The sequence below is a fragment of the Poecilia reticulata genome, linkage group LG4 (genome assembly GCF_000633615.1).
Source record: "Poecilia reticulata strain Guanapo linkage group LG4, Guppy_female_1.0+MT, whole genome shotgun sequence".
In the NCBI taxonomy this organism is placed as follows: Eukaryota; Metazoa; Chordata; class Actinopteri; order Cyprinodontiformes; family Poeciliidae; genus Poecilia; species Poecilia reticulata.
The window spans coordinates 18,847,304-18,869,195 of record NC_024334.1 but is presented as its reverse complement, the minus strand read 5'-3'; the positions used below and the strand labels follow the sequence as shown (position 1 = coordinate 18,869,195).

The 21,892-nt window shown below is 44.2% G+C and overlaps 2 protein-coding genes across 6 annotated transcripts in view; one reads left to right on the top strand and one right to left on the bottom strand.

Moving 5' to 3' along the window:
* palld (palladin, cytoskeletal associated protein) overlaps positions 1 to 18,660 on the top strand; it is a 67,487-nt gene extending 48,827 nt beyond the window's left edge. For 3 of the 5 annotated variants that reach the window (XM_008407509.2, XM_008407510.2, XM_008407508.2), the window contains 12 exons: positions 3,640 to 4,317; positions 6,387 to 6,531; positions 6,827 to 6,928; positions 9,001 to 9,039; positions 10,307 to 10,528; positions 11,320 to 11,469; positions 11,716 to 11,804; positions 14,528 to 14,660; positions 16,406 to 16,613; positions 16,695 to 16,860; positions 17,377 to 17,510; positions 17,596 to 18,660. In XM_008407509.2, the coding sequence (XP_008405731.1) occupies positions 3,640 to 4,317; positions 6,387 to 6,531; positions 6,827 to 6,928; positions 9,001 to 9,039; positions 10,307 to 10,528; positions 11,320 to 11,469; positions 11,716 to 11,804; positions 14,528 to 14,660; positions 16,406 to 16,613; positions 16,695 to 16,860; positions 17,377 to 17,510; positions 17,596 to 17,756 (2,227 nt within the window). In that variant the 3' untranslated portion in view covers positions 17,757 to 18,660. The remainder of the gene's footprint in view (positions 1 to 3,639; positions 4,318 to 6,386; positions 6,532 to 6,826; positions 6,929 to 9,000; positions 9,040 to 10,306; positions 10,529 to 11,319; positions 11,470 to 11,715; positions 11,805 to 14,527; positions 14,661 to 16,405; positions 16,614 to 16,694; positions 16,861 to 17,376; positions 17,511 to 17,595) is intronic. The other 2 variants (XM_008407511.2, XM_008407512.2) reach the window with 2 other exon arrangements.
* Positions 18,661 to 19,156: 496 nt separating this feature from the next.
* The window catches only part of cbr4 (carbonyl reductase 4), a 3,746-nt gene continuing 1,010 nt past the window's right edge, over positions 19,157 to 21,892 (bottom strand). Inside the window, exons 3-6 of the mRNA XM_008407513.2 lie at positions 21,709 to 21,829; positions 20,670 to 20,806; positions 20,179 to 20,313; positions 19,157 to 20,096 (exon numbers count right to left, since the gene is read on the bottom strand). Of these exons, the coding sequence (XP_008405735.1) occupies positions 19,918 to 20,096; positions 20,179 to 20,313; positions 20,670 to 20,806; positions 21,709 to 21,829 (572 nt within the window). The 3' untranslated portion in view covers positions 19,157 to 19,917. The remainder of the gene's footprint in view (positions 20,097 to 20,178; positions 20,314 to 20,669; positions 20,807 to 21,708; positions 21,830 to 21,892) is intronic.

Below are 21,892 nucleotides of genomic sequence, written 5' to 3'. Positions count from 1 at the left end.
AAATTTGTTAAGAATGTACAAACCCGACCCAAAGAGACCTCCTCCGTTTACAGCTTCTCGAGTCCTCCAGGAGAGAGGGGGCAAAGAGATGGAGAGAGGCTTCCGAGACGGAAGATTAATTGCGTCTTCCAGTCGGAGCAGCACACAGAGGAGCTGAAGTGTTTTCTCTGTGAAGCGAACGGCTTTGTGGGCCAGTTGGCCCGAAGCAGAACAGCAAAACACAGGACTGTTGGCGTGGCGACACAGGAAAACTTCCCTACTAATTAGACCCCGCTCTGACATATGGACGGAGAATAAAAGGGACAAATGGAAATCTGCTGAAGGCTTCTTGTGAGAGATATTTACAGAAACTACAGGTCAGGGTATCAGCAGCTGAGCTCAGGTGGATTATTAAGAAGCAATGCATGGTGGGACGACTCTGTTGAGCTTTGTGGTCAAAGATTTCTGAAAGTGGAAGCTGGAGGCTGATCTGATTCTGGACAATCTCTGGCTGGTAGCTTGATTGATCCAAATTCTCAAGTGGGACATGAAAATATTTACACAGCTGGAAATAAGACCAGACTGACCGTTTAAGCATGAAGCGAATGTTTAAACCAGATTCAGATGCAGCTGTAATTTGGCTATAATTATAATCTTCTTGCACTAAGTAGTTTTGGAGGACGAAAGCTGCCAAGCCATGACAGATTTCTTGAATCTGCATCGAAACTCTGTAGAAAAAGCCGGAGAGTTACAAAGTTCTTGACAAGACCCTAATTTTGTGACCAAATTCCGATCCCTGATTTTTGTTGAGCTCTACCTGCAGATGCAGATTTATCAGCTGCGATAGGGGAGATTTCAGAACAGCAATGACAGCATTTAACAAGACAAGTTGTAAATGAAAGTAAAGCTGGCTTTTGCATCACGTTACCTTAGTTATGATGTTTTGAAAGCCTTGCTTTCTCTCGCTCTCTTGCAGCTGGAATAAAAAGTAGAAATGACAGCCTATGTGATAGGAAACAAACCTCTTAGCTTGTGATTTTGGTGACACACTTCTAAAGAAATGTATTTGCACCTCGAGCTGGAATTTGTAACTTCCGTGACCAACCTGAACTCACCATTCATCGATTTATTTTTGCGACTCTGCCTCCTGTTTCAATTTTTTTTTAATTCCAAAAAGAACTGTAACACAAGTACGTAGAAGAAGAAGAAGAAGAAGAAGATGATGAAGAAAAAAAAACCCTGATGCATGCCAAAAAGGTCTTTGAAGTGTGTTCATGCTGAGCCAGTAAAGCAGTGAGGGATGGGGCCGTGAGGATATGAAGTGTGTTTCCTTTCTGCCGGCCACTTCTGCCTGACGCACCAAGAACAAAGCCAAAAAAGGAATGAAACTGCTGCGGAGCGCCGCGAGCCTCGCCAGCTGCCAAACTATTCCTGTAAAAGCTCACTTTCTTTGGAGGCCTGAGGAGGAGAGCTTTGGGGAAATGTAAAGGAAAACGTACACAAAGAGGCAGACATGTTGAACTGATTGTGTTGCTTCTTTTTTTTTTTTTTTTTGCGGTCGGTGAGAACCGTAAGGAGAGCACCAGGTGGGGACGAGCTGGAACGATCGGAATGGATGCTTGTGGATTAATGGGTATTTATTTGGGCCTGTGAAGTCCAGTCTGGAAGGAAGCGCATAACCAAAATGAAAAACCAAAATGGCTCGGAGAGACTAATCAGTCATGCTGCTGTTGGCAGCAGTACCTAAAAGGAGAGGGGTGGGAAGTACAAGTGGGGGGCTGCACTGTCACAGATAGGAAAAAATAGTTGAAACACTCCACTGATTATGTGACATCTGGAAAAGATTTGGGCACGTGAACTTGGTGGAGTCCAGACAACATGCGCGCGCGCCGGGATGTACAGTATTTTCTGAGCAGTGGAGAACTTCTCATTCTCACATGCAACACACACTGCACAACACGCTGCACAACACGCTGCACAACATGCAGCACAACATGCTGCACAACACGCTGCACAACACGCTGCACAACACGCTGCACAACATGCTGCAAGATTTACAGCTTCTCGGGCTTTTCCTAGACACCAGTGTCGTCTTCCTGATGCCTGCGGGGAGCAGCGCTTCAGGCCTGTGGTTCCTATAGTTTGTGAAGACTCAAAGGAGCCCCATATTGCCCTCATTTACAAGTTTGGAATGTAATTTTGGGAGCCTGTTGGAGAGGATTTATATACATGCTGCGTGTTGCTGCTGTCTCTGGTATCAAACGTTTTCTGAAATCCTCCTTTCTTTTTAAGGCCTGTTCCTCGAGGGATTCTGTTTGGTTAGCCGACGGAAGCTCAAGTTATACAAATAATTATACAAATATAACATGTCGGAATGTAAATAGCTAAGAAGGTAAACCCTAAACCACAATACATTGCAAAATTATTCACATCTCATAAACTTTTCCACATATTGTTTACCTTAGAAGCAAAAGCTTCTATGTATTTTATTCCCCTAAGGTCCAGCTATGTGGCAGAACTACAAAGTTTCTACAAAGGACTATGAATACTAAGACATGAAGCCACTACATGATCAAAGAAATCCTTCATTTGTTGTGTTTTTAAGTTTATGGACTTCACATACATAAAAAAAGATACATACAACCACCCTGAAATAACAACACTTGGTCTCTTTGAAACTTTACTAGTTCATGTAAAGTTTCGTGGAGGATAGAAATGTGGAGCAGATGACATCCGAGAAACTCCACCGTCTCTCCTCCACAATGACATCGCAGGACGGTCACCAAACTGGACAACCGCAGCTCTGAAAACCCCCAGACAAACAGCATTTCATCATCTGGATAAATGACTCGCATGTGTCACAGTTATGTTTTTCTTCTTTCAGCAAAACATCCAAGCAGGAGTCATACCAAACTGTGTTTCACAGAGCGGAAACCAGCCTCTGCAGCGCTTCTATTATCAGTTTTCTAGGCTGCAAGCCGGAGCCGAATAACAGCAGTCTGACTCCTGCAGCGCATTCAAAGTGCTGTCAACAGTCTGGCTCTTTGTTAACGGCTACAAGCTGATAAACTATCAGTCCCTGCTGCTCGTGCAGTTGTTTCCTCCCTAGAAGTCGGACATATTCCAGTTTGACCAAACCTGGTGCCTGACGCAGCCCAGGAATAACAGTTCACTCTAGTCAGAGAAACGTCAGAGACGTTTCTAAAGGTTAAACTCTGTCAGTAGTTCTCTCACTGACTGTAGCTGATGCACTGCAAAAACAGAAAAAACATCTTACCAAGTATTTGTGGTCTGTTTTCTAGTAGAAATATCTTGGAACACTTGAAATAAGACAAGTGTATCAATTAGAAAAAAAGAAGTGCTAGTTCCAGTGGATCTAACACTTTTTCATCAGCATTAAATAATTATTTACTTAAAACAAGCCCCCATATCTTGCCGAAAACTGATTTGTAAGGTTTTGTCTTATTTTTTTTGGTAAGACTTTGTGTTTTTGCAGTGTCGAAACTTGTTGTCGTTGTGGAGAAACTGAAAACAGATGCTGGGTTTTGTAGCTTTTTTTTCCTCAGCGTTGCCGTGTTACATCCGCCCTCCACCTGCTGTAAAGCGGTGAGGATTAAAGGAAGCTACCCTGACTGAGTCTTCTTCTCCTCTTCCTCTCAGGAACGCGGCCCAGCTGAAGCAGCTCCAGGACCAGATTCTGTTGGAGCAGCAGGAGGCAGCCATCTGGCAGCAGCAGCAGGAGCACATCCAGGAAGTCCCGCCTCCACCCTTGCAACTGCTTCAGGAAGCACCTCCACCTGCTCCGCCCTCGCCGCCTCTCCCCCCACCCCCGTCCTTCCAGGAGCTGGAGAGCAGCACCGCCATGCAGGCCAGTACCTTCAACTACGCCCGGCCCAAGCAGTTCATTGCTGCCCAGAGCCCGGGTGGGGCGGCCTACGTCGCCCTCTCCTCTGGCTCCTCTGGGTCCAGCCTGTCCTCCCCGCTGTCTCCAACCGCCTCCCACAAGCCCTTAAACCGGGTGGCCCTGCCTCCTTTCACAAAGGCCGGCAGCGTTGAGTCTCCGACCTCTCCATCCTTCCCACCTCCTCCTCCGCCGTTCCTCAGCCCCAGCAACCTGTCCTCTCCCTCTGGCCCCGGCCAGGACTTCCCCCCTCCTCCGCCCCCGCCTCCTCCTCCTGTCTCCATGTCTCCAGTCGTCTTGGATGTGTCGTCACCGTTCTCCTCGGTGCCCCCGTCTCCCGCCTCCAGCTTTCTGTCCTCGGTGCTGCCCTCCAGCCCCTCCACACCCGGCAGCCCCACTGTCAACAGCCTGGGCCTCCCCAAAGGCAACGGCACCATGTAAGTGTCCAAATGTCACACATTTGCTACCTGTTCAGCTGCTGCGGTTCTCGTTCACACCGCACTGTGACAAACGAAACGAACTAGTTGAAAACCTGTTCCCCTCCTCACCTGTGGTGGCGCTGCACCAAGAACAACAGAAAGAAATGCAACAGAAACCTCTGAAGAAGACATGAGCACAACTCCATTCTTCACAGAATGTAAACAAAAATGGTTGTAGGATTTCTGTTTTGTAATAATAATAATAATATATTTTATCTTTAAAAGGTTTTTAAAGACAGTCAAAGATGCCGTACAGTAATTCGATTAAAAACAGCAGCAGTAACAACAAGCAGTCAGGGAAACAAAAGACCACAATGCAGTTCTAGTGCTGACGTTTGTTTTGGTTGTATTTACCCAGAATGCCCTGCAGTATAGTCTGCTTCCTGCTTTTGGAGCGGTCTCTGGTCCACTTGCGTTTACATACGCATTCAAGCCACACCAGAGTTCACTTCAACCAGACAGAGACTGAGATTTTTAGGTGCACATTCACACTTCCCCTGGACAAATGAACCAGAGCTGGATTAAAGCGGACTAAACAGGGATGGTGTGAACGCACCTCTACACTCCACTGTCTGCTCAGAGCATTGTGTCATTGTGCATTGTGTCAAGCGAGAGATTCGAGGCTCTTTCTACCCAGCATGAGCCCATAACAGAGCCCGGTTGGACGTAAACGTCCAGGCGGCAGGCGGGAGGCTTAGATGGATGAGAAACGACATGTTTACATTTTTATACGACATGTTTGAAAAAGAAAAACTAGATAAAGCAGCGAGAGAGAAAGCAAAGTTTACCAAAGGTGTAACAGCAACAAAATAAACCCTCTGACCTGAGAGGGAAAGGTGAGACCAAGTCAAACAAATACTCACACATGCCATTAATTTCATCAAGTCATTTATGCAACCAGAGGAAAATCCAGTTTAGTTTATTTTTTGTTTATTCACACGTCAGACGTGGAATAATAACTGAAGTGCTTCAGTTTGGGAGTCCAGGGGCTTTGTGGCCCTTTTCTAGACACTTATATTAAAATGATTTTGTTTTTTATTTATTCTTGAATTTCTTCAGATCAGGCCGTGGTTTATGTGTCTTTTACATGTTATCAGACAGATTCTACTTAAAGATGTTCTCCCACCTCTTAACACAAGTAAATGAAAGAACAAACTTTTTTAAATTTTTTTTACTGGAAGTTTGTTTTGCTGATAGAGGATAAAACATTGTTACACTTAAACCAGGCGCCTATCTACACCAGCTCATTCTCCAGAATTTGAATTGATTTTGTTTTCCTAGTGCAATCAGCAAACAATTTATAAAATATTTAATATTTATCATCATGCTTATGCAGAGCTAATTTGCCCTTACACTGCAAGGCAACCAGACCCACAGCAGTGTTTGCCCGAGCTTCCCGGATGGGACACCGGGAGAAAATCTAAATAAAAGAACATTTCTTTTCATTCCAAATTAAAAACATGGAACAAGAAAATGAGACGGTGCTGCTCAAAGTTTGAAATTTAGCGCAGTTTTAAGAAATGAAGTGGCGTGTGTGATTAATCTGTAGACTGAGGATGGAAACTCCCCGATGAGCGTTTCATCTCCCCTCACTGTCCGCTGCAGGGCTGCCTCGAGTTCACATCCACGTATGATCCATCACTACTTTTATGATTTCATGTCAAAATCCCCGTTGATACTTTCATTTTGCTCTTGGCTGATAAAAATCTGCAGGTCCTTCCTCTCTCCTAACGAGAGGGGAAAGTTTTCCCATTCCACCTTCATCTCTCCGCCGGTTATTTTTCATCGGCCCCTCACTCACTCCTGCACTCCCTCTCTCACCCTGGCATTCCTGCTGCATTCGTAGAGAGATAAGAAGATACAGAGAGGAATGCAATAGCTGGACATGTCCAGATAAGGCCTAACGAGAGACAGAGAGAGTTCTGGTAACGATGTAACAGGAGGAAAAAGATTTGAGATTGTAGGAGCGTGTGTCACAAAGAAGCACGACTTTAATGATGAGTTGTTTTTTTTTATCTTTCTTTCAGCAAAGTGTTTCCGAGGAAGTCGTCAGTCACCAAGACGCCTCGCGTCGTCTCCGACTCCGACATCCAGGGTTCCAAGGACGCAGTCATCCAGGATCTGGAGAGAAAGCTGCGCTTTAAAGAGGAGCGCATGAGCAACGGTCAACAGGTGTGTTTTCATCCGTGTGTGTGCGTGTGTGTGTGAGCTCCTGTCAGCGAGCGTGATCACCTTTTAACATGGATTAACACGCGCTAAGAAGAACGAAAAAAGCTAATTAAAAGATTGCAGTTCCATGAAAGCGATACTCATTCAGCTTCGGTTGGATTTACCTTTGGATGAATGTGAGACGTTTTAGCAGCGGACCTGAACGCAGGCTGCCACCCGAACCGACGGTGTGTGAACGTGTGTTTTTGTGCGGCTGACCCCACTAACCCGCGCTGACCTCATTAATCCCTGATTGCAGAGGTTAACCTATGAGGAGAAGATGGCCCGTAGGCTCCTGGGGGCCGACAACGCTGCCACAGTCCTGAACACACAGGACACAGAGGAGGAGCCGGTCACACAGGTATGAGGGCCCTTCACACGGGGGACAGACACCGCTGGGGCCAGATGCTGAAATTATTATTATTATTATTATTATTGTTGTTCACAGTCGTCACAGGTGGATGAATGGAGAATTTTTATCCTCTAAAATTAGGGAGCGTCAGGGTTCATACAACACCCTGGAGCCCTGATCAAGGTTTCTGCATGAAGTCCTTAAAAGTCTTCATATTCAAACTGCACTGTTTTGTAATAAAGTCCAATCCAAAATTTGATTAAAAGCTAAAATTTGGAGAAAAACAATTTACAGCTGAAACCAAATATTTTCTACAAAAGACTCTTTTTTTTCCCCTCACTGTCTGAAGTTAAATCAGACTAAACATGTCAGTAAGAATCACTGAGATGATTTATATTTGCTAAATGCAACAACACTTGGTGAGAACATTTTACAGAAATGTATTTTTAACTTTGTTTATTGTGTTTGAGGTAATTTACCTCAACAAGATTTGTTTAAATTGTGTTAATGTCATAAATATTCATCATTCCTAATGGCCCGATGACTTATTGACTCATTTAGTTGAAATAAACGTTCACTCGTGTTTGGCGTTGGATATTTTACAGCAACATTGTTGAAATTGGGGGATTTTTTTTGTTATTAGTGTGTTGTTCTCAGAGCAGTCGGGTTTATAAAGAGTGTGCAAAAGAGACATTTGAAAACAAATCTAGTTTCTGCTGTAGAACACAATCACAAGATATTATTAATAACAGTAATAAATGATAACATATTAGTGATTGGAAAACGTATTTTGTAGTTAATTTGTATTGTGTTCATCTCCAAACTTTCCTTAAAAATGCTTGAAGTTTACAGTGGGAACCGTGTACGAACCCTGAAAAGCACCATATAAATCCCCTTAAACTTTTTTTTTTTCATTTTATCACATTACAAACCACAAACCTTTATGTATCCAATTTTGATTTCATGTAATCAGAAACCAAAAGTCTGGTGCGCATCCGGATTCAGCCGCCTTTTGGTTTAAACATTTCACGAAGCGCATCTTCCACATTAAAGTATTGGCTCAGGGGAGCTGAATTCAGTTACATGCCGCACTTTTCAGATTTTCTGGAAAAAAACCCACACGTCGTTTCTCTCCCACTTCACCATTAAGCACGACATTAGTTGGGCCATCACACAACACTCCGACGCGACGCAGCGGAGTTTGTGTTTGTAACGTGACGAGATGCGGAAAGTTGGAGGGATGAAACGAAACATCAGAGAGAAAAAAATCAAACAAGCTTTGAGTGTCTGTTTATGAAAACCTTGTAGTCAGTAATATATCTGAACGTCAACAAACTCTAAATAATGTTTTGGAACACATGGTTGCAGTTAAATGTATGAAATCAAAAGGGAAATATTGCAAACGTCTGGCTGTGAGTAAGTCTCTGTTGCGTGTCGACGTTGTTTCTGCATCTGGCCCCAGCAGGGGAGCATCACACAGGCATGGAAATGTTTCACCAACATGTCCTCACCGGAGCAGGTTACCCTACCCCCCCCCACCCCCTTCACTGTGCTGCATGTTCACCGTTTGACACGAAAACTCTGATGACCCTTCTATCTCCCGATCGCCCGTCGGCCCCGCCCTGAGCCGGCGAGGAGCAGCGGCGGTCCCGCCGGCCCGCCATAAAAAGCTCTGTTTACCCAACCCTCTGTTGTTCCACGGCAACATCCAACTAGCGCTAATGTGGCTGTTTGTCTTACTCAGAGCCAACAAGCCAGTTCTGTTGAAGGGAACAAAAATAGCAACAGTTCCCGGAGCCGGTTGTGTATTTCAAAGATGAGCCGTTCGTTTCCAATTATGTCAACCGAGAAAAAGGCTAAATCTGAAACAATGTGAAGGTACAGCCGCTAAACGCGGCGGTGAACACAGAGGGTTGACAGGTCACTTCTAAACACACCAAGCTGTTCCACGTTTCCATTTCTTTGTGACTCTTTGCATGGAGAGCTGGAGTGGTTGGAGCACCAGGAGCGCTTGTTTCCCCTCACTGTGTGACGCTCAGAGCCAAACACACTCGACCAAAACGTGTGTTTTCTCCCAACAGGAAGACAAGTCAGCTGATGCAGAAACTTGCCCTCAAAAGGTTCATTTCAACCTTCTCTTTCCTGACGCAGTTTTAATTTTATTTATTTTTTTATTATCCACACCGTTTTTAGATCTGCAAATTGAAATCACACTGATGTGTTTTTAGAAGTTAGAAAACCAGACATGTGAGTCCTGTCCCTGGTTTGTACAAGCATAAAAATGTCTCAGTGCCTTGTTGAAATATTAATATCCATTACAACCACACACCTTAATGTGTTTTACTGGGATTTTGCGCGATGGACCAACACAAAGTTGTGAATTTATTTCCAATCCTCTCTGATGCCTCCGAAGGAAACCTTCAGAAGTCACCAAGTTATCTGAACCACTATCAAATAAATGAAGCAGACATGGAAGAAACAAAGAAGGAACTTTGTGCAGCGTTTTAAGCTGAACACTTTACGTCCTCTGTGAAACATGGTCATGGCAGCATCATGCTGTGGGGAGGCATTTCTAGAAGAAAACCTGTTAGACTTAAGGATAGGATGGAGGTTTGTACGCTAGAAAAATGGTGTATGTCAAAGATCATTCTTATACTAGAATGGCCCAGTCAAAGTCCAGACCTAAACACATCTGACAAAACCTGAATGTTTGCGTTGAGAGGTTCTCCATCCAGTAAGACAAAGCTTAAATTTGCCCGACATATTGAAAGGTCTAATTTGTCAGAAACGTGTTTTAAAAACCATAAATCCTTTTCCTTCTAGTTTATCATTATGCAGCGTTTTGTGTTGCTTCATCAAATCAAATCCCAGTAAAACACGTTTGTGGTTGTGACAAAAAGTGAGAAAGACTTTTGTTACACGCTGTTCAGCGTGTTGTGTTGCTAAATCGTCACGTCTCACAGTGACGCACGTCGTTTCGCGTGTTGTTCACGTTTTAAGCAGCGAACAGCCCCGTTTTTCAGTCCGGTCCTCAGAGAATCTTGCTCCTCTTGGTGTGATCTCGGGTCGGCACCGGCCTCCTCTCCGCGCCGGCTCAGGAGGATTAGCACCGGCTCTGCAGCTGCGCCCGAGGCCTGTCATTATCTGCGGGATGTGTCATCACGCTGAGCTGCTCTGCAGATGTTCCTCCGCGGAGCGATGAGGGATTGATGGGGATGGTGGTGGAGGAGGAGTGGCTCATCTGGGGGGAAACTGAGGGGAAGAGTTCGGCTCGATTGGGTGACGGTGAAAACGAGTTAATGGACCTCGGTGCTCTGTCTCTGCACGCTTCTCAGATTCTCTCTGGTCTAGACGTCTCCTGACTCGCCCCGTGTGTCTTGTGTTCAGGAGTACAAAGTGTCCAGCTTCGAGCAGCGCCTCATCAGCGAGATCGAATATCGCCTGGAGCGTTCTCCGGTGGAGGAGTCGGACGACGACGTCCAGCACGACGAGGACTCCGCCGGCCAGGGGGTGGCGCCCTCCTTTGACCAGAAGCTGAAACACTACAAGGTGTTCGAGGGCATGCCGGTCACTTTCTCCTGCAAGGTCCACGGAGACCCCAAACCAAAGGTGCTCACCACTGATTCACACGGTTTCATGGGATCACACTTTTTCCTTTCACACAACTTTCCATCAGTACACTTATGCAGCATTCTGTATCCACAATCTTCAGAGATTATGTTTTAGTGACCTACTTACATGAATGTCCTTAAAAAACAAGCCATCGTCCTCCTACCACTTCCTGTCGTCTTCTTTGTAGTTTTTGTCAGTAGTAACATCCGGTTGTGTATCATGTGGCTCTTGTGATGCGAAAAAACGTTTTTCCATTGCAGTTTTGCAAAACCCACCTCACGTAGCGCTAAAAGCTTTTATCAAAAAACACGAGGTGTTTTTTTTTTATTGCCTTGTTTCCATTAAGTGAATCTATTTTCATAAATCCAATCTGTGCAATGTTATGGTCAGTGTTTCAGACTGCAGTGTTTCACATGATTATGTGCAGGTGATGACACTTATTTTGAAAAATTATTGTTTTTTTGTCTTGTGAAACTCATTTTCTGAGCTACTGAATTTTGAATTTTTATTAACTGTGGGCCATAATCCTCAAATGATGTGCAATAAATGCATACAGAAGTTTCTGAATTACAGAAATAAGTTACGATTTGATAATAGTCTAACTTCTTAAGAAGAACCCGGTGTCTATGAATTATGCCTGAAGATGAAAGGGGCCGATGAGCAACCAGCTGTAATAAGACACAAGAACATCTAAAAACCTGGTGCTACTTTTAAAATATGACATTCACAGAAAATCACCGTATAACAACAAAACTTGAATGTTGAGTTTTTGCACCATTTCGTTGCAGGTATATTGGTTTAAAGACGGCAAGCAGATCTCCAAGAGGAGTGAACACTACCGGATCAGCCGGGATCCGGACGGTACCTGCTCGCTGCACACGGCGGCGGCCTCACTGGACGACGACGGAAATTACACCATCCTGGCAGCAAACCCAGATGTAAGTCAGAAAAAAAAGAAAGAAACATTTATCTGGGAGGCTGCAGATAACGCCCTGCTGGCCTGAACAGGAAGAAGGCGTTGAATGAAGCAGGAACTCACTAACACCCTCAGAGGGGTGAAGGTTCATGTAGGACAGGCTGTAGAGCAGCGCTCTCCTGCTTTATCAGACACATCTAATTTCCTCCTGCTTTGTCTGACTGTCAGTCCTGGGTTCAGACTCCAGCTCTCTGTCCTCCCACTGCAGGGCCGGGTGAGCTGCACCGGCAGGATGATGGTCCAGGCGGTGAACCAGCGCGGCCGCAGCCCACGGATGGCTCCAGGTCACATGCGCAGGTGAGGATCTACAGCCAGGCTGCTTGTTTTTTCTCTTTCTTTATGCTGGGTCAGATTGCCTGATGGTGTCGGGTCAAATTTGTTCTACTAAAAGGGGGGAATTTTTTTTGTTTAATCAGCTGCTGACTTGGCTAGTCTGTTTCATTTTAAATGTCAAGTGCAACCAACCAAGATCAAAACCACAATCGATGGAAATAAAGGGCGGTGTAAACGCTTGAGAAAATAACAGACAAATGTACAACTATATGTGATATTTGAACATTTTCTCAATTGTTTATCTCTGCAAAAGACTTGTGGGTGGACACATGGGTAAGAAGTGGAAGTAGAAAGGACTAAAATGTGAAAACCTACATGCATGTCAGGGTAAATTTGGGGTTCAGTGAAATATATTGCAAAAGACAATCCAGAACTGCATTCTGGGAGATGTAGGCAGAATAAAGGCTTTAGCCGCTCAACCTCTAGAGGCTCTAGCTAAGCAAGGGAAGTAGCGTCAACTCACTCAGGCTTTGGTTACCTAGCAACAACCTGTTGGGTAACTAGTGCAGCAGCAGTTTCATGTTTCACCACTCTTCCTCAAAACTGCTTAAAAATAATAAAAAAAACCAAAACAAATGAAATCTGGATACAGCAGAAAAGGTCACCAGTTTGACAGTATTTCCGATATTTAACTAACCAATGTAACTATCGACTGAAACGCTTCTATTGTGATATGTTTTTCAGCCATTCGGTCCCAACATTCAAAAGGGCAAACATAACAAAACCTGTACTTTATTTTTTATTTTTTTTAAAGTAACAACATGTACATCCAGCTGCTGGCTGGCACGCCTGCAGCTGCAGCGCCTCGCATTTCATCTCTGCACAGATTGAGGCCAGAAAAGCTTCCAGGAGACTCGTATTTACACAAGTGTTTGCCATGAACTGAAATCACACTCTGTTCTTTGTTTACTGTTCATTCAAAGAAAATCAGAGTGTTAATGAGAGGGAACACATGTTTGTTCTGACCTTGTATACACCGTGTGTACTCATGCAAGGCCAGATAGTAAAAGATGATCACAGAGGCTGCGGACATAAAAACCACCTGTGAGCTGTTATCACCATGGACACGCCCCGATTAGATAACAGCGCCGCCTTGTTTTGGGTGAGGACAGAGATCGAGATAACAATCGGTGCGTGAATTACCTTTTTTTTTTTTCTTCTTCTTTTTGAGTTTTTCTTTTATGCGAAACCTGCGTCAGGTGCAGGTGGGTCGGTGAGGTCACAGAGGATTCAGAGGAACACCTGTGGGTGCAGAGATCACAAACAGGAAGAGGGTTGGTGTCAGATCTGACAGGAGAGGAGAGGAGAGGAGAGCGCACATAGCTTTGTTAAAACAATTGTTCTGGTTTGAGGGAGTTTTTCTTTCAGAAGTCACACATTTTCAAACTAAGAGCAAATTTCCTCTTCTACAAAACTCACGTCTCACTGTAAAAATATTGTTTGCTAACAAAATGGCTTGTTTCCCCTTTAAGGTGGTTCTGTGGTGAGAATTTTGCACAGATATTTTCTGCTTCTTGCTTAATCCTGTTTTACTTAAACCTCTAAGTAACCCCCTTGTTCCAAGAGGGCGGAGAAAATTATTTAGCAGAAGAAAAAAAATACCGTAACCGAAAGCACAGATTTCATCCACTTCTGGAGCCGTTTAACTGGAAGAAGAGCAGATTTGTAAGGAAGATTTTGAGTTTTGACCAGGACAGATTTTAAAAAATCATACACTGTTTTTTAGAAAGACAATTCCCCCAAATGTAGAGCTTAAAACGTTTTCTCTGTAAGTATGTAATTCATTAGTTAAAAACTTTGTTCTTCAATTAAATAGGGCTGGAACAATTAAAGGGATTAATTGTGATTAATCAATTATTGAAGTAAACGTCAACCAATTTAGCGATCAGTTGATCATTAACTGTAGTGTCCAGACTGAAGGGAACAAGATATTCAGAGCCGTAATTAAGACAAAACTCTACAAAAAAGATTTCCATTTTACATTTAAGATTAAAAAAACTCTTTATCTGCAAGTATGTTCTACTTAGAAAATCTAAATAATCTCCCATTTTAAGCTCATTTTGCTGTCCATTTATTGTGTTTAACCAAATACTATCCAACAGATCAGTCTTGAACTGTACTGATGTTAAGTTGAGCAGAAGAGGTTCATATGTTGTTAAAAATATTTAATTTGCAACAACTGATAAATCGTACTCTAAAGGAATGCTACGCTAACTGCATTTTAGGCAATTAAATGTTCATATTCTTTTAATAAAGAAATTGATTTGTACTTTTTAAATGTATTTCTATTAATGTTTAAAATAAGCTTTAGAGGTTAAATAAAAATGGGCAGAATGTGCCGATTTCTTATATCTTATTAATCAACTAATTGTCAAAATAATCGATAACTAAAATGATACAATTAATGAACTTCAGATTGGCCTCTGTCCTTGTCTGCAGCAGGTTCTGCAGGAAAACAACAGACTCCTGAACTCAATCCAATGCAAAGAAACCTTGAGCAGCTTAGTTTGATGTTTACTCCTTAGCGGAGCATCGTCTATTAACGTCAGGAAAATCTGTGCTCAGCTGCAGTTTGCATCTCTGTTCAGTTCAAAAGTTGGTGCCACTCTCTTGGGCTTAAACCGCCCGCCAAAAAATAATTTCACTCCCTTATCCGTACTCACTGCTGTCCTCTGCATCCCCCCCAGGCCCCGATCCCGGTCCAGAGACAGCGGTGACGAGAACGACAACATCCAAGAGCGTCACTTCCGCCCTCACTTCCTGCAGGCGCCTGGTGACCTCATCGTCCAGGAGGGCCGCCTGTGCCGGATGGACTGCAAGGTGAGGACACACCCCTGGCTCTAGCTGCCCCAGCCTGGAGGAAAGAAGGTCAGAGCAGTTCGCTGCTGCTTCTGCTTCGTCCAATCAGCTCCTGATAGAAACCATTGGTCAATGCATTTGTTTTTAGTTTTGTTTTAGACACGCTTGCTTTGAAGCAACAGAGACGCCCCTCACACCACCATGCTGATCTATTCTTATGTCATTTTAATTCAGTCCTAAAGAAACAGGGATTATTTATTTAACCTCCTGTGATTTAAAAAATTAAAAGTCTCCATCTGCATCAACCACCTGCGCAGGACGGGCCACAAAAGGCCCCCGGGCCACACTTTGAACACCCCTGTTCTATATTAAAATGAAGCGGATAGGATCCTCTAAAATAACAGAGAATGACTGGGGAAGAAAAAAAAACCCAACTCCAAACCAACGGGAATATGATAATCATAGTAATACAGAAAGCGTTTTCAGATCCACCCTTTAATTCAATGTCTGGATGGCTCAGAGGGAGGCTCCATGTCAGCGCTGCCAAAGAAACATTTCCACACTTTTTCCTTCATTTACTTGATTTAGTCTGTAGGAAACGAGGAAAACTGGCTCAAAGGAGACATTTGCTTTCTTATGAATGTCTCACCATAAATGGGGAGAATGCAACGATGGAAGCCCTGAAGGACCGAGTCCAATTTCTGCTCGCAATTTTCCCTGATTTTACCTCCTTGTAACATTTACAAACTACTTAAAGCTGCTTCATGTAATAAAATAAAACAGACCCACAATTAACTCGCTATAAAAAGACGGTCTTTTTATGCCTGTAAAAAAAAACTGCCTTCCATTTTTTTTTGGTCTGTGTATTTATAGTGAAGATTTATCTCCAAGTCCTGTGTGGAAAAAAAACAACAAAAAAAAACAGTCGGACTTCCGGACCCGTCCGAAGGAGCTTACACCGCTAAAACTAGATCTTACCAAGAGCTTTGGGTCTCAGTTCCAGTGCTAATATCTTATCACACTTGAAATCAGGCAAAACATAGTTTTAGTTGTAGATCTTTTGATTCATGAATAGTTCACGGTAGGCAAGCCTTGGCTTACCTTTTTTATTTGTAAATTAAGGGTTTGTAAAGTGTTATTTTGCTTTTATTCTTCGTGTAATGTTAATTTACCAAAATAAAATGAAACTCAACTGAAAAATGTCTCATTACATGTGATATAATCTGCCAGTGGAACTGGTATTTTTCCATCAATATAAAGGAATTATTTACTTAGAACAAGCTCCAATATCTTGGTGAGAAGTTACTATTAAGTTAGTTTTGTCTTACTTCGAGTGTACTGAGATATTTGCTCTCGAAACTAAATTAAAAAAATTCTTGGTAAGATTTTCTTTTTGCAGTGTAGTGCACATCCCTTTGTGATTTCCACGAACGCCTCTGCTGACCTGGAATTTCAGCAGAGGCGTTTGGGAACGGTGAATGTTCCAGGTGGGCCAGGGTGCAGCCAGGTGTTGGGTTTCTCACCCAGATTTAGTCCTTTGTGCGGCTTGTTCCCATGACGAAGCATGCAGGCGACTGGGCTCCGTCAGATAAACACAACAGAGATAAACCAAACACTGCTGTCTTCGTCCTCCCAGTAAACACACAGAGAACGAACGCGGCTGACGCACTTCGTTCTCCAAGAAAAACAAGCAAAAGAGTGCAGGCCTTGAAATTCTCTCCCACACGGCGGTACGACGGCCTTTTAACGCTTCCTTCCACCCACAGGTGAGCGGCCTGCCGACCCCCGACCTCATCTGGCAGCTGAACGGACACACCATCCGTCCCGACTCGTCCCACAAGATGCTGGTGAGGGAGAACGGGGTGCACTCTCTGGTCATCGAGCCGGTGACGAGCCGCGACGCCGGCATTTACACCTGCATCGCCAGCAACCGGGCCGGCCAGAACTCCTTCAACCTGGAGCTCATCGTTGCGGGTGAGTTAAGAATGTCGCGCACGGACGACGGCCGCAGGCGTGGTTTTACCGTCGCCTCGGTAACGACGACTCTCTCGACAGCTAAAGAGATGCACAAGGCGCCCTCGTTCGTGGAGAAGCTGCAGAACACGAGCGTGGCGGAGGGCCACCCCGTGCGGCTGGAGTGCCGCGTCACGGGCGTTCCTCACCCGCAGATCTTCTGGAAGAGGGAGAACGAGTCCTTCACTCACAACACGGACAGAATCAGGTACCGGCCTGCAGTTCTTGCTTTGTGAGAACGATTCGTCTTCGCAACGTTTCCCACATTTTGTCACATTGCAGCCACTGAGTGTGATGTGTTTTAGTTAGATTTATATATGGGATTTATTATGATGGACAGAAATGGGAGGAGGAGGAAAAATGCTACCCTGTTTTTTGCCGTGGAAGCCTGAAACGTTTGCCGTACGTTTGGACTTTTCAGAACCACGTTTACAATTACAGCTACGTGTCTGTTAGGGAACGCATCATCCAGCTTTGCAGATGGAGATTACAAATTTTGCACATTTTCTGAAAAACAAACCCAAGTCAGATTTGATGGAGATTATCTGCCCGGGCAAGTTTTCTTAAATTAAGGTCTGGACTTTGACTGGGCCATTTAAACCATTTTCAGTGTAATAGAAGCCGAATACAAATGTGTGCAACACTTTGGATTTTTATCGAGTTTGAAAATGTATTGGATGGCTAGAAGTAAATTTGTATCAGTAACACTGATGCTCCTTCCCAGCATGCACCAGGACAACTGCGGCTACCTGTGTATGATAATCCAGCCGGCTCTGAAGGAAGACGCCGGGTGGTACACTGTGTCCGCCAAGAATGACGCCGGCATCGTTTCCAGCACCGCACGCCTCGATGTTCACAGTAGGTCCAAACCGCCTGCAGAGTCGCACGTTTCCTCCTACGCACCTTGCCGCCACAGTCTCTGACTCTGTTTCCCCCTCCTCAGCTCAGTGGCAGCAGCCGAACCTCCCGAAGCCCAAGAAGGTCCGGCCCTCAGCCAGCCGCTACGCCGCGCTGACGGAGAGGGGGCTGGACGTGAAGGCGGCCTTCTTTCCCGACTCCAGCCCGCTGCCGCCCGGTGGCCTGGTGGAAAGCGACGACCTGTAAACGCGCACAGAGATTTTTGACTCCAACCCCCCCTCCATCCGTGAAGGCTGCCCTCGACCCCCCCTAAACACTCCTGAGACATAAACAGAGAGGCAGGGGGCAGACTGAACTCTAGTCCACCACTGAACTGCAGAGATGGGGCGGGTGCAGCTGCGGTTTCCTTCTTATAAACCCTTTATAGTAAAGAAATTAAGGCGACTTGGAAGGTGATTGAAGTGCTAATGATGAGAGAAGAGAGTTAAAGTGCCTCTTAAAGTGCAACACAGATTCACTACGCATGCACACGTCTGATACCTGCAGTAATGGATCCGAGTGGCCAGAATGTAAAGGGACAGGAAGAGGTGAGCTCTTCCATGCCGAATGTTGAAGGTGTGGAATGATGAAGGTTTGAGGTTAAGGTGAGCAGGATGCACGTGGAAGAGCAGGTGTACAGTGGGATGAGAGCAAAACGCTTTAAAGATGGTTCATTTAGTCGATTTTCCTCCACTTTGGAGGTTCATCTTTCCTAGCCGTGTGCAATGTAATGTTCTGACTCATGAAAGGTTTCAGTGTAGCTCTCCTGCGCAGCACAGGTCACATTATTTTATTCTACTTACCTTCCCAACCAGCCTATCTTAAATTATACCTTCAAAAAAAAAAAAATGAAGTTTTATAAACGTACTGCCTTAAATCACTTCGATTAAACACCTTTTCTTTGCATGTTCTTTTCAGACACCTGTATAGTGCCAAACAGCTTTTACATGGATGTATAAAACACAACTTCTTGCAGTATTCAGGGGTAGTAAACACTCAAAATAATGATAAAAAAGGAAATTAAAATATATTTATATCTATCATTTTGTCTCTGTTTAGACGTCTCTCTTGTATCAGCTGACATTAAAGTGCTGGCACCTTTCTATGCCAATCAGTGCCTGTATACAGACTGTTCTCCTGATCTCATTTTAGCTCATGAACTGTAATAAAATTCCAGATCTGAAGAAAGTGAAATGTTTTTATAAACCGGCGGTCCTCATTATAGAAATATTTTTAGAAGGATCCATTTCGTAGGCTGTGTAAAAAGCTAAAATTAGTTAAAATGATGTCAATATGTGGGCTATAACTAGCAGGTTGGCTAAAACTACACTACTAAACGGATTGGGTCAACGATAGTCAACATGGTACATGTAGCCCAATTGCTACTGACAGCATTTGAGCTAATTCTGGTCATTTTCATGACACAAACAGAGACTATTTGCTGTTTTAAGCCGTTTAGGCTTCGACACAAACCTGGAACCTGCATAGCCGCTCAGTATCGCAACCCGATTTGGGTCCGACCGATATGCACACTTCAGCAGGTCCCTCCTAAATTTCTTCACTGATAGACATAAGCACATTGAAGACCAAGGGACAAAGCAAACAACTGATGTTGACAACTTGTTTCGAAAAGTATAAAATACAAAAGGGTTGTACATTTAGCATTGCACTGCAAACACTGAGAGCAGGAGGGCAAAAACAACTGAAGTTGATCATTCATTCAACTTTTTAAACGATTCTTTTTAATGGTAGAGATGAACCTGGTATCTTCTTACTACTGGACATGACATTCACCTCCGTCGTCCCTGCAGGTCCGAAGCTGTAACCAAACACAGAAAACATTCCCCAATCTAAAAATACCACCCCCACCTCTAATTTCCTCCAGCTGCAGCCCAAAGGGCCTCGATCCCGGACAGGCCCCCACCAGGGGTGGGATCAGGAGGGCGATGGTGTTGGGGGACACACAGGGGGTAACGTGCTGGGGGAATCTCCCGAGGGAGGTGGGGAAAAACAAAACATGAGCACTGGAATCGGCAGAGAGTGTTTGACAGTCATGGAAAATGAGCTGCAGCGTTAAATCTGGTGATTAAATTTAGGACCCCGGGGCACAGAGGTCTGGACAGGGCCAGACACTTTGGAGTCAGCAGCGTTAGTCATAACACACACACACACCCACACATACACACAATGCGGCTCAGTGATTCAGCAGGACAGCTCTCTGAAGGCAGATGAGGGATTTCATCTTCTAACTCGGCCTCATCTCCGTCCATAGTAGCATAAAGCCATCGCTCATTATTAGCATCCTCGCTTAAACAAGACATCCAGAACTGAAAGGCTTTCCTTCCTTCTGCACCAGTGATGCCACTCCCTACATGGCCAGCTGCAGTCCCCCGTCCACCACCAGCACCTGTCCTGTAACGTACGAAGAGTCCAACAGGAAGAGGACGGCCGTGGCTGCCTCCTCTGGCGTGCCAAACCTCCCCAGAGGGATGGCTCGAGCTCTGGCCTCCTCCTGGAGCCCAGCGGTCATGTCAGTGTGGATGAAACCTGAAAGGAGAGAGGAAAAGAGTTGACTGAAAAGAGAAAAAGAAAGGTGGCGACGTATGAAGAGCGCGTTCCCACGCCGTACCTGGAGCTAACAGGTTAACCCGGATGTTGCGTGAAGCCACTTCTTTGGCTAGCGAGCGAGTGAATCCTTCTAAACCGGCTTTACTGGCGCCGTACGCGCACTGGCCGGAGTTTCCCTTCAGGCCCACCACAGAGCCTGAAAACACGGCTCCGTTAAGGCAACCAGGTATGATGGGAACGTGTGCAAAACACAGCTGTTTGTTCCACAAACGATTCAAATCAAATTACCTCAGTGATCTCTTAACAAGCATTCCTTTAAAAGAAAAATGTAATAAAGGGAATTTTAGAGGTTAAATCTTGAGGTTTTCTTGGGAATTACCCCGTCTGAACTCAGTAAACTCGTAAAATAATTTACGATATAATGTAAAAAAAATTTTTAAAAATCCAATTTAGTGCTATTCTATGAATTCCATCTATGTGAGGTAAACAATGCGACTCTGCTGCCTCCTGGTGTCTAAACTGCTAACCTACAGCTAATGTTCTGAAGCAGACCTATGTTAACGATGGCCGCTCCCGGGGTCCGCAGCATGCTGCGCAGTGCGGCCCTGCAGGTCAGCATGGGGCCCAGCAGGTTGGTGTGGAGCACCGCCACCATGTCTTCAGGCTTCGTCCTCAGTAGCAGAGCATCCCTGATGACAGGATCATAAATATTCATACAGTGCCCCACACAGTCACTACCGTCCTGAAGCTTAAAAATCTTTTACATAAATTAATCTTCTTGGGTGTGCCTTAATCCAATGCTAAATAAAATACATATTTTGGTACTCTGTATAACCACCATTTTCTAACAGGACAGTAAGTTTTCCAGTAACATTTAGTAAAAACAGAGACAGAGATTTTTATCCTTTCTAAATAATTTTCTCAGAAGCGCTCCACTCTTTAACCCAACTCACAGATTTTCTAAAAGATTCAAATCTGGGTGTCAATATTTTAATAATAATAATGGTAACTTTATTTATAAATTGATTCCAAACAAAGTGCTTAACATTTACAAGGAGTAAAAAAAAAAAATCCCTACAATAAAACAAAACAGTTTAAAAACATAAAACACCACAATAGATATAAAACATCTCGTTTCTGGTGAAGCACTTCTGTGCTCATTTGGACTTTTTAAAAATTATTAACATGTTGATAGTTAATGGAAACCAGGCCCACAGCACCACTGTTCCTCCACCGTGCTCATCAGGGGCGTCAGCGGCTTTTTCACTGCCCCTCCTGCTTTTCACACTAAACACACTTTGTTTGCAGTATTTGCAGCCAGAAAGTTCAAACATTAGCTAAGCCTGGCTAAATCTAAAATAACTTCAGCATAAATTAACAAATACTTAAGTTATATTTATTTTACTGGAATTTTTGTTGTACTGACATTAAAAGTTGGATTATTTAGAGAGAAAAAAACGGTGTGAATATGCTACAATAAAAATACATTTCTCTTAAGGCTTCCAGCGCATCAGTTATCAAGTTGGGTCTACAGGCCGGAATATATTAATACTTCTAGAAATGCAGCTGAGATTTCTACTCTGCTGCCCACCTGTTGATCCCAGCGGCGTTCACAAGGTAAGCCATGTCTCCACAGGCCTTCTGGATGGTTTCAAAGGTTTCCTGCACCTGTTGCTCCTTAGAGACGTCACAGCTGAAGGCCCAGTGGTCAGCTGAGGAGGACACACACACACACACACACACACACACACACACACACACACACACACACACAC